Source organism: Callospermophilus lateralis, chromosome X (genome assembly GCF_048772815.1).
Source record: "Callospermophilus lateralis isolate mCalLat2 chromosome X, mCalLat2.hap1, whole genome shotgun sequence".
NCBI classification, from domain to species: domain Eukaryota; kingdom Metazoa; phylum Chordata; class Mammalia; order Rodentia; family Sciuridae; genus Callospermophilus; species Callospermophilus lateralis.
Genome location: NC_135325.1, coordinates 95095246 through 95112292, shown reverse-complemented (window position 1 = coordinate 95112292; position 17047 = coordinate 95095246). Strand labels below are relative to the sequence as shown.

General features: G+C 33.2%; 1 protein-coding gene across 2 annotated transcripts in view; it reads left to right on the top strand.

The window, feature by feature from the left end:
* Positions 1-17047, top strand: part of Klhl13 (kelch like family member 13) — a 182222-nt gene that overhangs the window by 126906 nt on the left and 38269 nt on the right. For both annotated transcript variants that reach the window (XM_077106678.1, XM_077106679.1), the window contains one exon: positions 8071-8212. In XM_077106678.1, coding sequence (XP_076962793.1) covers positions 8071-8212 — 142 coding nt within the window. The remainder of the gene's footprint in view (positions 1-8070; positions 8213-17047) is intronic.

Here is a 17047-nt window from a genome sequence, read left to right as displayed (position 1 = left end):
ATGACTTTCAATTTAAATGCACTATAGCACAATAGTGACATTTCAGAGTTGGTAAGCTACAGATAATGGGAGTAAAATGACACCTTAGTTAACAAATCATCCGGAATCAAAGCTTCTTCCGAAAAAGTTAGCCTGGGTGTTGGAGGGATTGAAATGCATATTCCAGTTTTTTCATTCTGGGCTTGAAGAAGGAGAAGGCAAGCTCATTGCTGCAGGTATAGCCAGACTTCTCAATGGGCAGGCATGCTGTTAGCAGTAGGACAGAGCATTCAGGTAGAGGGCTTATGTGCAGCCAGAGGATTATGACTATTTCCTCTGTGCATTGAGAGAGGGATTGTTGACAGTGATGCAAGTGCATACTTCCTCTCAACCTACATCACATCACCATTTTCCCGCATAGCAGCATTTCTAATTTCAATGAATATAGAAAAATTTCAGTATTAAATCAATCATATGGTTTTAATACAACAGCCAGTATTTTTTATATAACTTTATTTTATTTATTTATATGTGGTGCTGAGGATTGAACCCAGGGCCTTGCATGTGTGAGGCCAACACTCTATCGCTGAGCCATAATCCCAGCCCCAACAGCCAGTATTTTTAAAACAAAGCACTATCGCTTGTATACTTCCTTATCTTATGTGGCTTCTTAAGGACAAGGAAAGCTTTGACTTGGATTTTTTTTTTTTGGCATAGTAATTATGGAAACAATATTCAGTGTTCATTCTTTTTTCTTACTCTTTTATTTCTGCTTAAGGAAATAGACTGAATTCTTACATATATCTCTTCAAAAATTTTTAATGTTTTATTGCTGTCTATTTCCCTATCCACTATCCACTTACTCATCCATCTATCCACTTACTCATTCTGCCTGACTACCTATCTTGTTTTCACCAGAATATTACAAGAAATGTGGTAGTGAAAAAATAATATATAAATTAGGCTTCCTAAATAGAAGAATTATTTGGTCAAGATGTGTGAGACTTTATATGGTTTAAGTAGAATCTGGATTTTAAAAGATGAAGGGAAAACTGACGTCTTGAAATACAGTAAGTAGAGGGAACAAACATTAATTTTAAAGTTTTTCAAGGACAGGATTGAGATATTCAGTGCAAATGCTTTTTGGTTTGGATAATTAACTTTCATCCTGTTATAGTTATCTAATGGAGTATCATTTGTCATTCCATTTGTCTAGCCCAATTCCCTCATCTGTGTCATAGTGCTATTTATATGATCATGATGGTTGGCATTGGAATTTAAAATCTGTTCTTTTAAATGTTGATATCAGTAATGTGAAATTCTCCCTAAATTTGATCTGAGTTATATTTTAGGACATTCTATCTCCTCACTCCATATGCATCGGTAGAAATTTTTAGCATTGACATTGTTTTTATGGAAATGGATGGAATAGCAAAAGTGGATAATTTTAATAATATTTATTTTTAAAATATATTCTTACTTTTTATTGTTTGAGGCAGGGTCTTACTATTATGCGTAGCTGATCTTGAACTCCTAGACTCAAGCAATCCTGCCTCAACCTCCCAAGTAGCTGGGATTTCAGGCATGTTCTGCTGTGCCCAGCGTAAAATATATTTTCCTTTTTAAATAAGATATAGTAATTGTACATATTTATGTGATTCAGTGTGTCTGTGTGAATGTATGTATGTATATATATGTGTGTGTGTGTGTGTGTGTGTGTGTGTGTGTGTGTATGATATGTAACGATTGCATTTGGGTAATTGACATATCTACTACCTCAGACATTTATCATTTCTTTGTGTTAGGAACATTCAACATCCTCTCTCTACTAGCTACTTCGAAACACTCAGTTTATTCTTGTCAACCACAGTTACCCTAGTGAATTGTACCCAATTACTATTAACAATCCTCTTCTCTATCCCCCTTCCTGATACACAAAGCAGGTGATTTTAGACTGCATTAATTAAACTAGAAAAATTACTTGTCTCTAACAGAATGAATCTCTCAGATATCCTTCTTGTATTTATAAATTAAGCATTGAAACAGGAATTGCTTTATAGTTTCTACTCTCTGCTGTTCTTTATTTTTATGTTTTGTGCATTGGGAACAATGTGGTTCTGGGTTCAGAAGTAGGTTCAAAATCAGACTCATAGTGAGGCCTTAAACTCTGTTAAGTTTCAGTTCCTTGTCTTTAGAATGGGGTTGTCATGAGGATTAAGTAGCATACTAGAACGTGCCTGGCACAATGCCTGGTACATAGCAGGTGCTGGGTAAATGATCTTATTCCTATGTTAAAATGGACATGAGCTATTTATTAGTGTGATTCAATTTTAAATTTGACAGACATAAGAAGTGTGTGCAATAGCTACTTTGGAAAATCATTTTATAGAATAATCTTATCACCTTGATCTTTTGTGGACTCTGGTATTGCTACAGCAAAAAAGAAAGCTTTAGGAAGATAGTAGCTATTTTATAAAATATTATTTATGCTAAAGGTTTCCATTAATGAAATCATTTCAGACAGAGAATAATCTAATTATATTTATGTCATTAAAAATAGAAATAACCAACTAAAGCTTTGTCTTTCTGGAATCCTTTTAGGCAAACACCTGATACACATTCTCTATAGTATCTTAAGCAGCAATTAATTTATGCCTTCTTAAGAGAGGTTCATATGATATTTGTAATTTCTTTATATAATGATACCACAGATAATGCTTTAGTTGGAGGACAGATATTTTAATGCTCAAAGGTTTAAAGGGTTTTTTCCATTTTTTTTTTCAATGAACATGACAAGCTTACACGTTAACCCATTTCAGGAGTTGGAAATTCTGTGTCTGATTTTTATTTAAAATATTCCTATAATTTTTCATAACACAAGCTGAGTGTGTGTGTGTGTGTGTGTGTGTGTGTGTGTGTGTGTATGTATGTGTGTGTGTGTTTGTGCAAACTTATGATCTAACATTCAAATTTTGTTTGGGAGGGGTGATGAAGGACAATAGAAAAGTTATTAATATCTTTAGAATTCAATGATGTATGCATAGTTTGAATCTATCTGAAAAACAATGGAAATGATTTCTATCATCTCAAGTTTTTAATTCATTTCTCAAGGGTGGAAGGAAATACCTTGACAGATTTAGCACTCAAATTCAAATGACTGTGTGAACAGGTGGCAAAATTTCTTCTCCACCTGCCATGCAACTTTATCTCAAGAAATGTTTCATTTAGCAAATGCTGCTGCTAGCAGACAGTTCTCTGTTTCAGAGCAGAAAAACAAATGGAGGGGGAGTACTTCTTTGAAGAAAACCTTTTTCTTGATTTTCTTTTTAAATTGTGAGTGTGAGAAATATGTTTTTTTTTTCCCTTGGGGTATGGGTGGTGGAAAGCATGAGTGAGTTCCTTGATTAACCCACCTGTTTTGTAGTATTGTTAAACCATTACTGGCTTTATTTGTTTTGTTTGTTTCTGTTGCTCTTTTTGTATACCAAAGCACTGGTAGTAACTTTCAGGTGTGATAATTATATTAACCTTGGAGCTTAAAATATTTGTATAATAACTTTAGATACTAACTCAGGAGACCCTATTCTTTTGTTACAGCGAAATCGTGTTATTAGAAGACATTGTTAGACTTAACCTCTGTAAGGAAATGGTGGCAAGCAAAAGGATGCACTGAGAAATCAATTGGTAACTAAATAGAAAAAAGATAAAGATGTTGTTCGTACACTTTTGCATTTTTACTTTTCTCTGATTTATTTATTTGGTGTGAGCTAGAAGCTAATATGTCAATGCATGAGTTGGCAAACACAGCCTCTACTAAGAAAAGTTATGTTTCCCTGTATTTTTGAAACTAATAATTTCAAGAAGCACTAAAATTTTGTTTCCCTTTCCTTCCCAATGAAATTTGACCTGACCTGCCTTTCTGTATAACATATATTGGTGTTATACTGGATATAGTGGATTTGGGAAGATTTTGCTTGGGGCATTGGGAAATCATTTGGACTTTGGACTCAAATGCAATTAAGAGGTACTCTTCCCTTCCTTATTTGACAAGTTAATTTGCTATAGTAAATTATAAGAATGTATCATTCTTTATAGAATCACTAGCAAATTAAACTTCTACATAACTATTTTTGTAGAAAATATATTTGAAACAGATTGACAGAGCACTCTCACTGTGACCCATATGACAGGACATGGATGCAGCATAAAATCCTTCTATGTCATGATGTTTGCTATAAAAATAAAAAATTAAAAAAAGATTTGTCCATTAGGTGATTTTAAAATTTTCTTTTCAAATATCCGTTTGGATGAACATTCCATGTAGACAGTAGTGGCTTAATATATGTCTGCACTAGAAATTTGAAAGAATGGCTTCTGCTCTGCTCTGATAATTTTATAGGTTTAAAGATAGAATCTTTGTTTTAATTTGCATATTCTGGAATACTGATGAAGTTGAACCATTTTTTTGTTAACCATTTGTACTTCATGCTTGTGAATTGTATGCTCATATCATTTACATATATTTCTCTTGGGGTAATTGTTAAAATATGTAAATTCTGAGGCAAGATTACAATGTTGGCATCATTTTGTTAACAAAGGACAGTTGCTTAAAATGTTTTCCCCCTTTGTCTTCAAACAACAATGCAAAGAAATGCCATAGTCTGTGATTACAGTTCTGGAGGTGCCTCTATGTGTAACCTAATGCTCTTCAAGAAAGTTATTATTTTCTCTGAGTAAGCACAGTTGACTGATGCACATTTTTGTGAAAGATTATTTTGTGCTCTGGGGTTGGTCATTGCTTTGAAAATAGCATGTGTCCAATGGATAGGAGTATCTTGGCAGACATATGCAGACTTTAATGTTGTAGGAAGAAAGAGAAATTTAATTTTTAAAAAGAAAATTGATGAACATAGTCTTTCCCCTGAATAATTTTGTAGTGTTGATGAAATGGGAGTATTGGGACAGGATTCACTACATTCTAAACTTCATTTTGATCCAAATAACAATTGTTTTAAGCAGAATCAATAAATCATTATTTTTACATGAGCTTATATAAAATGAAAGCTTTGCTACATAATTGTCTTATAAACTTAAAAGCTACTGATCTACTGTAAACACTTGATCTTTCAATTGATGGATATGAGGACAACACAGGTACACTATTTGGTAGCCATAGGAGAGTTAGTGGTAATTAATAATCATACTGTGTTTTTGTATTGCTAACATTACTACATGGAATCAGCCAGAGGACTGGGGAATTGTTTAAAACATGAAATTGACTGAGAAATATTTCATGAGGTACTCAGTCTCTCTATATCAAGGTTTCTCATCCTTAGCACTGTTGATATTTTTTCCTGAGAATATCTTTGATGTACAGAATTGTCCTGTGTGCTAAAAAATGTTTAGTAGGATCCCAAGAGATGACAGTAATTGCATGCCCCTCTACCAGTTGCTATAATGAAAAATGCCTCAAGACATAGCTGAATGTATGTGTGGAGGGGCCAGCAAAATGCCTTTTACTCCTCCTTCCTTCATTGAGAACCACTGGCCTGTATATTGTTTTTAATCATATGAATTGAAAGAAAAATAAGATTTTCTTTTTAAATGTTTTTTGTTCTTGTTGTTTTGGTTCATGGAATTACTCAAATAATCATTCGTTTAAGCATAGTCTGATATAATTGTGGCCTGGGATTACAGAGAGGTGTTGCCTCTTTGCAATGTTGAGGAACAATGCTCTTCACATCTAGTCAATAAACTTAATGAAAAGGAGATGGAAGGGAATATTGAATCTGCTAAGAAGGTTGACATGTCATGTACTGTTACTGATGCAGAAATAACAGGGAGTGTTTTGAATGTTAAAAAGTCAAAAGATACTGACAAAAAGTCATAAAGAAGATGAATTTACTGAAGGCTTCTTCAGTTTTTGAAGTAATTAATTAGAAAGCCAGCTACATTATATTGCCAAAAAAGGGCTGCATTTTCACATTCTGCTTTTCAATTTTAAGAGCAAGAGACAAATGACAAGTAAACAAGTTGTTATCTATAGTTTATTCAAAAAAGCAATTTCTAGGATATGTCATGAGGGCAATGTTGTTTCAGCTTTACCCCATCCCTTTTACATCTGCAGTTTTATAAAAATGATAATTGATAGTCATTTAAGCACGGCATGATAAAGAAATGTCTTTGGAATGATCCACAGAAATGAGATTCTATATTCATTTAGAGGGCATATATTAAGCTTCTCATGCCAGGCTCTGTGTAGAAAATACATATCCTAATAAGAGTCTGCTTGAATATCCTATTAAAATAATTCCCAATGAATAGAAATCTTCTGATTAGAGATACTACTCACCATCAATCTATTTTTTGACTTTTCCAATTGATTCTGTAATTTTAAATGTCTGTCCACAAAAGCCATTGAGAAGTATCTGTGATGATATGTATAATATATATATATATATATATATATATATATATATATATATATATAATTTAATTTTTAAAGCTATTTCTGAAACTCTGATGGAAGGCTGTATCTGTTTTCTTTTATGCTTATTAAAATCTTATTTAAATTATTTTTATTAAATATCTATGAATGTTGAATAAAGCATGTTTATATATTATTAATTCATTTTGGTTATACTATGGTTCTAATATCATTTATAAAAATCAATGTTACCCTTAAGACCAGGATTTTTGCTAACTATTGCAGGATTTAAAACCATTTGGTTGGTATCAGAATTCAAACAGGATTTTATATAAAATATGCTATTATCTTAAAGCTTTTTTCCTGTTGAAATTGATTAACTCAGTTTATAGTATTTTAGAAAAAGTACTTTTTAGTCTAATCTGTAGTCCAATCAGAAAAGCAAATAATTCAAAAATTTAGGAAATTACAGATAAATAGGAAAAAGTGAAGCAGAGTTAAATGCATTCTCCTTTTTCCCTACTGTCAATTTTAGTAGTCTGTATTATGAATACACAAGCCAGTTCAGAGCTATGGCCTCTGTACTCTTAAGACTGGTGATCCAGAAACAGTTTTAGCTATCTATAACCTAAGGAAACCCAAGGCGTCTTCTAAAGAATAATGAAAGGCCATTCCATGATGGTCAGTTTTTACTGTAACCTATGTGGAGCTGTTTAATTATCAAATATACAGTCATATTCTTTAGGCAACTAAGTGAACTGCTCACTACAGTTTCTCTAACCCTTTCTTATGACCTCTGAGAAAATTGTTGTTATAATACATATGTAATTTATATTGTGTTATTTTATTTTTCATTTCTTTGACAAGATGGATATGCTACTAGACCATAAGCCAAATAGTCCCATACTGAGAGATACTGCTAGAAAAAGATACTATTTCATGTGTAAAATTTTGTTCAGTTGGTGTTGATTAGAACTGTTAATACCAGAAAGGGAAGCCATATATTTAATGTAGTTAATCTTTGACTTATATTAATGGGGGCTTTGGAGTTAGAATCAGACTAAACCTAGATTCAAATCCTGACTTGATCATTTTAATAACATTGTAATCTTAGATTGGTTATTTTAACCCACTTTTGCTTGTTATCACTATCCGTATAAAAAGGAGATAATAACAATACCTATTCCATCAGATTATTTTAAGAAATTAAATGAACTCATATTTCTAAAATTTTTGGCAAGGATCTGACATGTAGTGACTGTTGGTACCTATTAGTTTTAATTTTCTAAAATTTCTAATTTCTAAAATTAGATGTTTTAAATTAAACTTAACTGTAAATAATATAACTTCATGGCATTACTGTCTGGGCAGCAAAATATCAAAGGCAAATACTATGGCAATAAAAAGAGCATATGACTACAGTTTCAAATGATCTTTTAAGTGACTTTTCAGTTCTTGTCTATATTTTCTGCCCTTACAAAACATTTTATAAATATATATTTCTTGTATGATACAGAGTGATATGAGCCTTGAATACAGTGAAACAGACTTCCGCATATTCCATAGTAAGATTATTGGTAATAGTGACGTTTTTTCTAAGTAATTTCGTTATTGTGAATTGTACACATTTTAATTTTTCTTTTCTGATTTTAAAAACATTTCAGATCTCTTGTGGAAGAGGAAGACCAACACATGAAATTATCCCTTGGAAGCAGCGAAATGGGCCTCTCTTCCCATTTACAGTCTTCCAAGGCAGGAACCACTCGCATCTTTACCAGCAATACCCACAGTTCTGTGGTGTTACAGGTAATCTAAATTGCCCCTTTGGTAATATTTACACATCTTTTAAACCAGGATTTGGTGTGCAGTGTCAATAGTAGGGAATGTGGTGGGTGTGAAAGGACTGGGATGGAAGGTGTGTGGTAAATCTCTGTGTTTTCTGTTAATACAAAACTGTACTAAAAAGCTTATTACTTAGAAAACACAAATACCCATCAGGGAGGGAAGGGTTTTTTTTTTTTTTTTTTACTGGGGAATGGAGCCATGTTACTCTACTGCTGAACTCATCTCTAGCCATTTTTATTTATTTATTTTAAGACAGAGTCTTTTTAGGGCCTTGCTAAGTCTCTAACTTCTGATCCTCCTGCTTCACCTTCCTGAGTCCTTGGGATTATAGACATGTGCCACTGCACCTGACAACGAAGGGAGAAATCTTTTTGTGTGTGTGAAAAAAGGGAAAAAGAAACTTTATTGCTTTGCTAGCAAAGGAGAAACACAGGGAACTCCTGTCACAGAGGCTGTGATTCTGCCCATCAGGGGAACAGGGGTCTTTTAAAAAGGTGATTCAAAGGCTACATTCCACAAGTTCTCTGTTGGAAGCTGTAATTCACTTGTTAATTTGGAAAGATCTTCATATCTGAGATTTTCTGGTGCCATCCCCAAAGTCTGAATTACTTTTGTCCTGTGGTAGGTGAGTACTCAAGGACAGATAACTCTGTCTAGGATGGGGAATAAAGGTAGGTTTTCCCTGAGATTAGGGAGCAGGAGAGATGGAGGAGGAGGAAGAGAAGATGAAGAAACATGTCCTTTACAAAATAAGTTGCAGTGGCAGAGCAGTAGGCTATATTTAGAGCATAAAGTGGACCAGTGTTATAACTCCCCAACTGTCAATTTCTACATTGCATTTCTATGGAAAAATGGGCAGAGACATCTCCAAACTACTTCCTGCTGGGAGAGGGCAAAGTTGAGGGGGAGTCACTGGAAGTCCTTGTTCTCTATCAGGTGGGGCATGGACAGTTAAGGGTATTTAGCATCAGGGAAGTCCAAAGGTCCATGGTGAAAGTTGGTGGAGTGACTGGACAAGGCATACATAGGGCAGGGATCTGCTAGGACAACAATAAACACAAAAGAAAAAACATTACTGTTTTGTAAACAACTAGCATCAAAACAATTAGTATCTCAGCCAATCTCTGAAAACCATGAAGATAGTAACTCATTAAAGCTTAAGATGGGGTCCAGCATGCCACTGGTTTGAACACAAACTCCAGCAATCTGCAGCTATTTAAGGCTTTAGAAACTGTTAGCCAAGTTGTTAGAGATATGGACAACATTTAGTTTTTGTTAATGACACAGGTGTCCCCTTGAGCTGTAGTTAAGATATGTAATTTCACGTGGTTTTTATAAAATAGCTTTCTCATTAGCATTTACCTCTATGTTTAGTAGTGGGATCCCTTTAACTGTTTTTTAGAGCTCTCTTGGTAAACTTAGTTAGGGCTTGTGTGTGTCACACTACAACTTTTAGACCAGTTTGAGGGATAAATATCAGGGCTAGATAATCATACCAGTGAAAAATAGTTCGAGAGTTTATCTATGTAGCAAATTAAGCAAATTCATAATTTTATGAGATCAGGTTCAAATTCACTCAGGAAAAACTTGTGACTCTAAAGTCCTTTGTTATAACAACTACATTTGAGAAATCTTGATGGAGGAATGTATAGTTTCTTGATTAAAAAATAATTCCCAGAATTCATTGTGTGTTTGTGTGTGTGTGTGTGTGTGTACGTGTATTCTAACTATAATTAAATTATATGTCTTCTCTGTTTATCAGATAAGGAAAATATATCTTTCTAAATTCACCTTTAAATGAAATTTCCCCATGTGGATTTCATGCACATACATATTTAAAAACCATTATAATATCAATTATAATAAACCATTATTATAAATATAATATATATTATAATGAGAAGCAGTTTATACTTGCTGTGTTGCTTATACTTGTTGTGTTTAGTGCAATTTCTCTGGGCTTCATTTTTTTATCTCCAAAATGTGGCTATTGTCTAGGAAATTTCTACACTCCCTTCTAGTTCTGGTCTGGGAATCTATTGAAATCCTATTTTTCCAATATCCTAATTTTTTTTAATGGTGCAAAAGAGTTGTAAAGAATAGTGAGGGGCTGGGGTTGTGGCTTAGCAGTAGAGTGCTTGCCTAGCATGTGGAAGGCCTCAGCACCACATAAAAATAAAATAAAGATACTGTGTCCATCTATAACTAAAAAAAAAAAAAGAATAGTGAGTTTCATTGTGACATATTCGTACATGCATATAGCATAATTGGAATAGTTGTTAGTTTTTAAGGTTATAGGAAAGGAGAATAAGGGGCCAAGCAGATAGGAAAAACATAAAAGAAGTGTTTTGCTATACTAATGTGGTCTTGCTAAATAAAAATTAAAAAATAATAGAAAAATAACAAACAGCCTTAACTTGCCACTATACTTATGCACTGTGCATGATCATAATTATGTGTTCAAGCTAATTATTTTGGTCCTGCTAAATTTAAAAATTTAAACCAAATAATGACAGCTACTGTTCTACAGTGAATTTTACAGCAGTTATTCTCAATGTTTAGTGTATCCCAGAATCACAAAGGATTTTTAAAAATACCCAGAGCTGAGCCCAGGAATTTGCATTTCTAGCAAGTTCCTAGGTATTAATTAAGTTTCAGGAAAGCTATAGTCTTCTTTCAGTAGCCACAGGGGATTGGTTCTGGGGATCCCTGCAGATACCAAAATTCATGAATACTCAGGTTCCTTACATAAAATGGTGCAGTATTTGCATATGGCCTAGGCGTATTCTGTTGAATAACTTAAATGATTTCCAAATTACTTATTAAGCCTAATATAATGTAAATGCTATATAACTAGTTGTTGTACTGTATTGTTTGCTCAGTACAGATAGAATCATTGTATGCTTAACCACATTTTTTTTTCATCTGAGGGTGGTTAAACTCATAGACGAGGAACCCACAGAGCACAGGGAGGACAGCCTGTATTCTTAATTCTACTGTTCTAAAAACATGGACTATTTCACCAACAGAGATAGCCTCTTCTTCCCACCCCCTATACACACACACACACACACACACACACATGCATGCACGCACACTCATATATATTACAAATTATTGTTAAAATGGGAAAACATTGGAAATAGATCAAATATCCATCAACAGGGGAATGATTATATGCATTAAGTTGCACCAAACTATGCAATATTAAGTAGTCACTAAAAAGAGTGAAATAGGTATATAGGTATTAAATGGAAGAATATAAGACATTAAATGGAAAAAAATAAGTAATGGGGAAAATGTGGTATATTTATCTATACAGTGGAATGTGATTCACCTATATTTTAAAAGTGTAGCATGATGCATGCTTCATGGATGAATCCTGTAAACACCATGCTAAATAAAAGAGTCTAGTCACAAAAGTCCACAATTTCTGTTTCCATTTGTATGAAATAATCAGAATAGAGAAATCTATAGAAATACAAAATAGACTAGTGTGTGCTTAGGGTTAGGGAAACTGGAAGGATTTGTGTATAATAACTGAAGGGTACAGGACTTCTTTTTGAGATTATAAAAATATTCTTTTTGAGATTATGAAATTATTCTAAAGTTTGCTGTGGAAATGGTTGCATCTATCTCTAAATACACAAGACCATTGATTTAGTACATTTTAAGTGGGTGAATTGTGTTTTATATGAGTTATATGTCAATAAAACTAACTGAAAAAGTAATAGGGCAGTGTATATTAAATAATCCTATTTGTAGAAAAATTAGATAATATGTGTCTAATTTTTAGACACACACATATATATGTGTGTGTGCGCGCACACACACACATGAATGTGAGCTCATAGCAAAAGGTCTCCAAACATTTGGGAGAATAGTGAAAGATATTACGTTTTGCTATGCACAACTGCACAGGTGTTTAATTTATTCACAATGGAAATATTTTTCTATATAATTTTAAAAATAGAATGGTTGACCAAAGTGTAGCTGGATCTTATAGCACTTGGCTCTGTCACGGTTTCTCTCATTGGTCCAGGCTGGTGGTAAAAATGGTGATATTAAAGTGAACTCAAAGTTTATATTCTTGAAAATGATCTTTCTGCAACTGATTTTTTTTAAATTTTCTGTAGTGTACAGAGCTAGTACTCTATATTTGTGGTTAGAAAACCTTGTATACTTTATTTTAAAGTCTATTAAAATTATGTTCTCACAAACTGAATTTTTTAAGGCCAAAAACTAACAGGGAACCTTTTTGTATTTAATCTTAGGTATGTGGTTTTCAAGGGAATAAACCCGAGAAGTGTTTAATGTGTAAATGTTATCACCATTTTAAAATTAGCAATAACACAAACTACAGCTTGAAAAGGCTTTGAAAGTACTGTCAGAGGAACAGATCCATGGGGAGCAAGTGTTCTAAGAAGTCTTAGTTGATTACCCACTCCACATGGGGTTCAGCCCAAACTGGAATTCTAATTGTCCCACTTACCAACTGGTTAGATGACTTGGAGAAGTCACATATCCTCTCTGGGCCAGCTTCTTTCTTTACAAACTGGGTGAGAGGTATGGAGATTAAATGTCATAATTTCTGGAAAGGAAAGTTTGCCTGATAAATATCCAGTTATTTTTTGTTCTATCCAAGCTAAACAGAGAATGTGTTAGACAAAATGGAGCGATCAAAAATGATGTGTGAACCAAAGAAGGTGTCTGTCTGGTTGGCGTGAATGGATCTTGTAGATTAGTCATCTTCATTAAATAGGCCTAGCAAACTAGAGTGTCAAAGACAGTGCATGGAAAGACATTTGATAACTAATAGGCTTGGATTCCTAGAAACCTGAACAAATCCCAAGAGAATCTGTGATGGAATTAGCAGTGCAAATTACTTTTACTGAAATGAAGATTAACCAGGGTTAGCTAAAGTACTGATTGGTAAAATTAAGGATGCTCTCATTTCTCTTTGCTGCTAAATCTATGATTACTTATCATTGGAAATCTTCCAGTCTTTGAAGTCTCCCTATTGTCCCTAGATGACAATATCTATCTTTTACTACTTAACCCTATGGTAATTATTTGAGTCATACCCTTCCTAACACCTTCAGTTTTTAAAATAATACTGTTATTGAGATATGATTCACGTATTATAAAATTAACCCACTTAAAGTATATAATACAATGATGTTTAGTATATTCACAGGATTGTGTAACTATCACCACAGTCAATTGTATAACATTATCATCACCTCAAGAAGGAACCTGTATTGCTGGGCACAGTGGCACATACCTGTTTTCCCAGTGACTCCAGAGGTTAAGGCAGGAGGATCACAGGCTCAAATCCAGCCTCAGCAACTTAGTGAGGCCCTGTCTCTAAATAAAATATTAAAAAGGGTTGGGGATGTGGCTCAGTGGTTAAGTGCCCCTGGGTTCAATCCCCAGTACCAAAAAAAAAAAAAAAAAAAAAAAGAAAGAAAGAAAAAAAGAAAAAGAAAGAAAGAAACTTATATTTGTGTCTATGGATGTAACTCAGTGATAGAATGCTTATCAAGAAAGTACAAGCCCGTGAGTTCAATTCTATTACCAGAGGGTGGAGAAGGAGGAAGAAGAAAAGAAAGAAATCCTTATCTATTATCAGTTACTCCCTATTTGTCCCCAGCCCCTTTCTCAATTGTAGGCAACTAGTAATGCACTATCTCTATAGATCTACTTATTCTGAGCATTTCATAAAATTAAAAGCATGTGCTATGTGTTCTTTTGTGACTGGTTTCTTTTACTTAGCATAATGTTTTCAAGGTTGGTCCATGTTGTAGCATGCAACATGCTTGCTTCCTTTCTGTGGCCAAGTAATACTCTACTATATGGATGTACCATAATTTGTTCATCCATTGATGGACATTTGAATTTTCCCATATTTTAACTATGAATAATGCTGCTATGATCATACTTAGGAACAGAATTATTGATTCCAGGTAATTCTTTGTTTAATCTTTTGAAGAAATGCCAGAGGGTTTTTCAAAATGGTTGTACCATTTTATATTTACACTGGCAGTATAGAAGTTTCCAATTTCTTCACAGGCTTACCAGTACTTTTGGCTTCTCTTTTTTATTGTACTCATACTTCTGGTTTTGATTTGCATTTTCCTGATTTGCTAATAATGTTGAATATTTTAAAATTTGTGCCTATGGTCATTTGGATGTGATCCTTAGAGAAATGTCTGGTCAGGTCCTTTGCTCATTTTTCATTTGAGTTATTTATAATTTTAGTGTTAGGTAGCAAGAATTCTTAAGTATATTCTAGATACAAATCCCTTATCTGGTCGGTAGTTTATAAGTATTTTCTTTGAGCACCTTCAGTTTTATGGTTCTTCATTGTTCTGCCATAAATACTCTGCCAATTTCCAATCCCTTTTCCATTCAACCATATAGTCTTTCCTTTGGCAATACCTGAGCAGAGTTAAATAGAGGGTCAAGGTAAATACCTGGAATATTTCTTATTTTCACTATCCCCTAACATATATTATTTTTTTCATCTATAAGTGTTCTTACACCTATTTCCTCTCCCTCAAATGTCCTTTCTTTATTGTATCAGTATATTAAACCCCAATTTAATCATAATGACTCAAGTTAAATGGCCTTTGTATAAAATGTTTATTTTTTGGCATTTTAAAATAAATTTTTATCTGATACATAAAAACATAAAAAATTTACATACTTATGGGATACCTTGTGATATTTCAGTACATTTATATATTGTATAATGTTTAAGTTAGGTTAGCTATATCTTTATCCTCAAACTTTCATCATTTCTCTATGGTGAAAACATTCAAATTGCTTTCTTCTAGCTTTTTGAAGTATGCAGTACAATTATGGTTATATTCATTCTATTGTGTGATAGCTTAGCAAACATCTTGCTCCTAACTATAATGTAGTATCCATTGATCAACCTCTCCCCATGTGAAATGTTTCTTGACCAAAGCAGAGTTAGTGGCTTCTCCTGTATACACACCATTTAGCACTTTTTGATATCACCTCTCAGTGAGGTCCTCAATATCTGGGTGCTAAATTGTTGTTTCTGTATGTCTTTTACCTAGGGTTGGGGTGCCTGGTGATGCTTAATAAATGTTCATTTTTGATGTTATTAGTATCATAATTAAAAAGAGATAATATATTATGTACCTGGCACAGAAGAACCATTCAGTGCCTTTTACTGCTCTTATGGATATTGGTTGTGGAATAAATGAATTCGGGTGGCAGCTTTTAAATTATTTTCATATGTACTTGCCTCATTGAAAATTGAAAACAATGTCATGAGAGAAAGGACAATATTGTTTTTTCTATTTTATAGATAAGGAAAATGAATCTCACAGAAGTTAGGAGGTTTTCCCAAATATACATAAACAGTAAATGACAAGTACTAGGACTTGACCCAGATATGCTGACTATAAATTTGCATTTATGTATCTTCTAATCTTTCTGTAAACTGCATTACCTTTTAAACATAATGTCTAAATATTGTTTATTAACTAAAAGTACAAAAACACGTTAACAAAGGCTAAAATATAATCTGGCATGAACAATACAGGTTTCATTTTTTATTGAAACATATGCAGATTATCTTCTTGCCTGTCTCTCCTTCTTCCCCTCCCCTGCCCAAAAGGAAGAAACAAAAATAGGATCAAACTATTAACTACCAGTTTGAAGTATTACTGTTAGGACAAGGAGGCCATAATGAGAATACTGTGCTTCATCTGGTGGCAATGTATATTAATTGTATAATACTTACATAGGGGAGAAGAAATCATTTCCTGGTTATTGGCTATGCTTATTGAAACCTATAAAAGCTTGAAAATGCCTCCCTTCTCTGGCTAGCTAGGTTGCTAATTGGCATTTTCTCATGTTAAAGATTAGTGCCTATAAAACTGCTCTTCCCATGTTTTCTTCCATTTTAGCTATTTATTTTCTCTCTCTAATTTTAGATCTAATGTCAAAGTAAGATATAATTTTATAGCTCTAAGTTATTATCTAGCTAATAGAATGTTAAAGAAATAGATTATTCCAAAAACCTATATACACGTAAGTAGTGTATTGCTTTCCACTGGATTAACTTCATGGAATGTTTTTCCTGGGGTAAGTGCTTCTGTTGCTGATCATGTTGTGTTGATGAACTGTACCCTATTTCAAAACATCATGATTATAAGAGAAGCAGTTTAAAAATTATACTGTTAACATAAAAAACAGGTGTGTAATGATTAGGAGATTTCCATTTTACAGAAGAAACGTACAAATAATTTATATTATTGAGCTTTATATGAAAATGGTACTTTCCTTCATTTCTTCTCAACTCTTTAAGGGCAACTGGAATATAGAGAAATGAATCTCTAGGTTTTCTTGGGAGTAGCTCTTGGGACACTCAAGTTAAGGTACAATAAGTTATTAATATAGTTCCAATTGAATGTATATCTTTAAATCTAAGTTGAAAGACTGTCTATGTTCCTTTTTAGGTCACTTTACTGTGTTATTATCCTGCTGTCTCAATTGAGCACTTTTTGGTTATTTAGCATGTGTTGATAGGACTAGTTCATATTAGTTCAAGAGTCAAAATACTGTAATACATAAATTCAATTTATGATTATTATGTATTAATTCAGTTTGTTATTAATTAATTTTGTATCTTACAAACTTAATAAACTATTAGTTCTAGAATGTTTTTGGAGGTTCTATAAGATTTTCAACATAGACAATCATTTCACCTATAAAGAAAAATGGTTTTATTTCTTCCTTTCCAGTCTTTTTATTTCT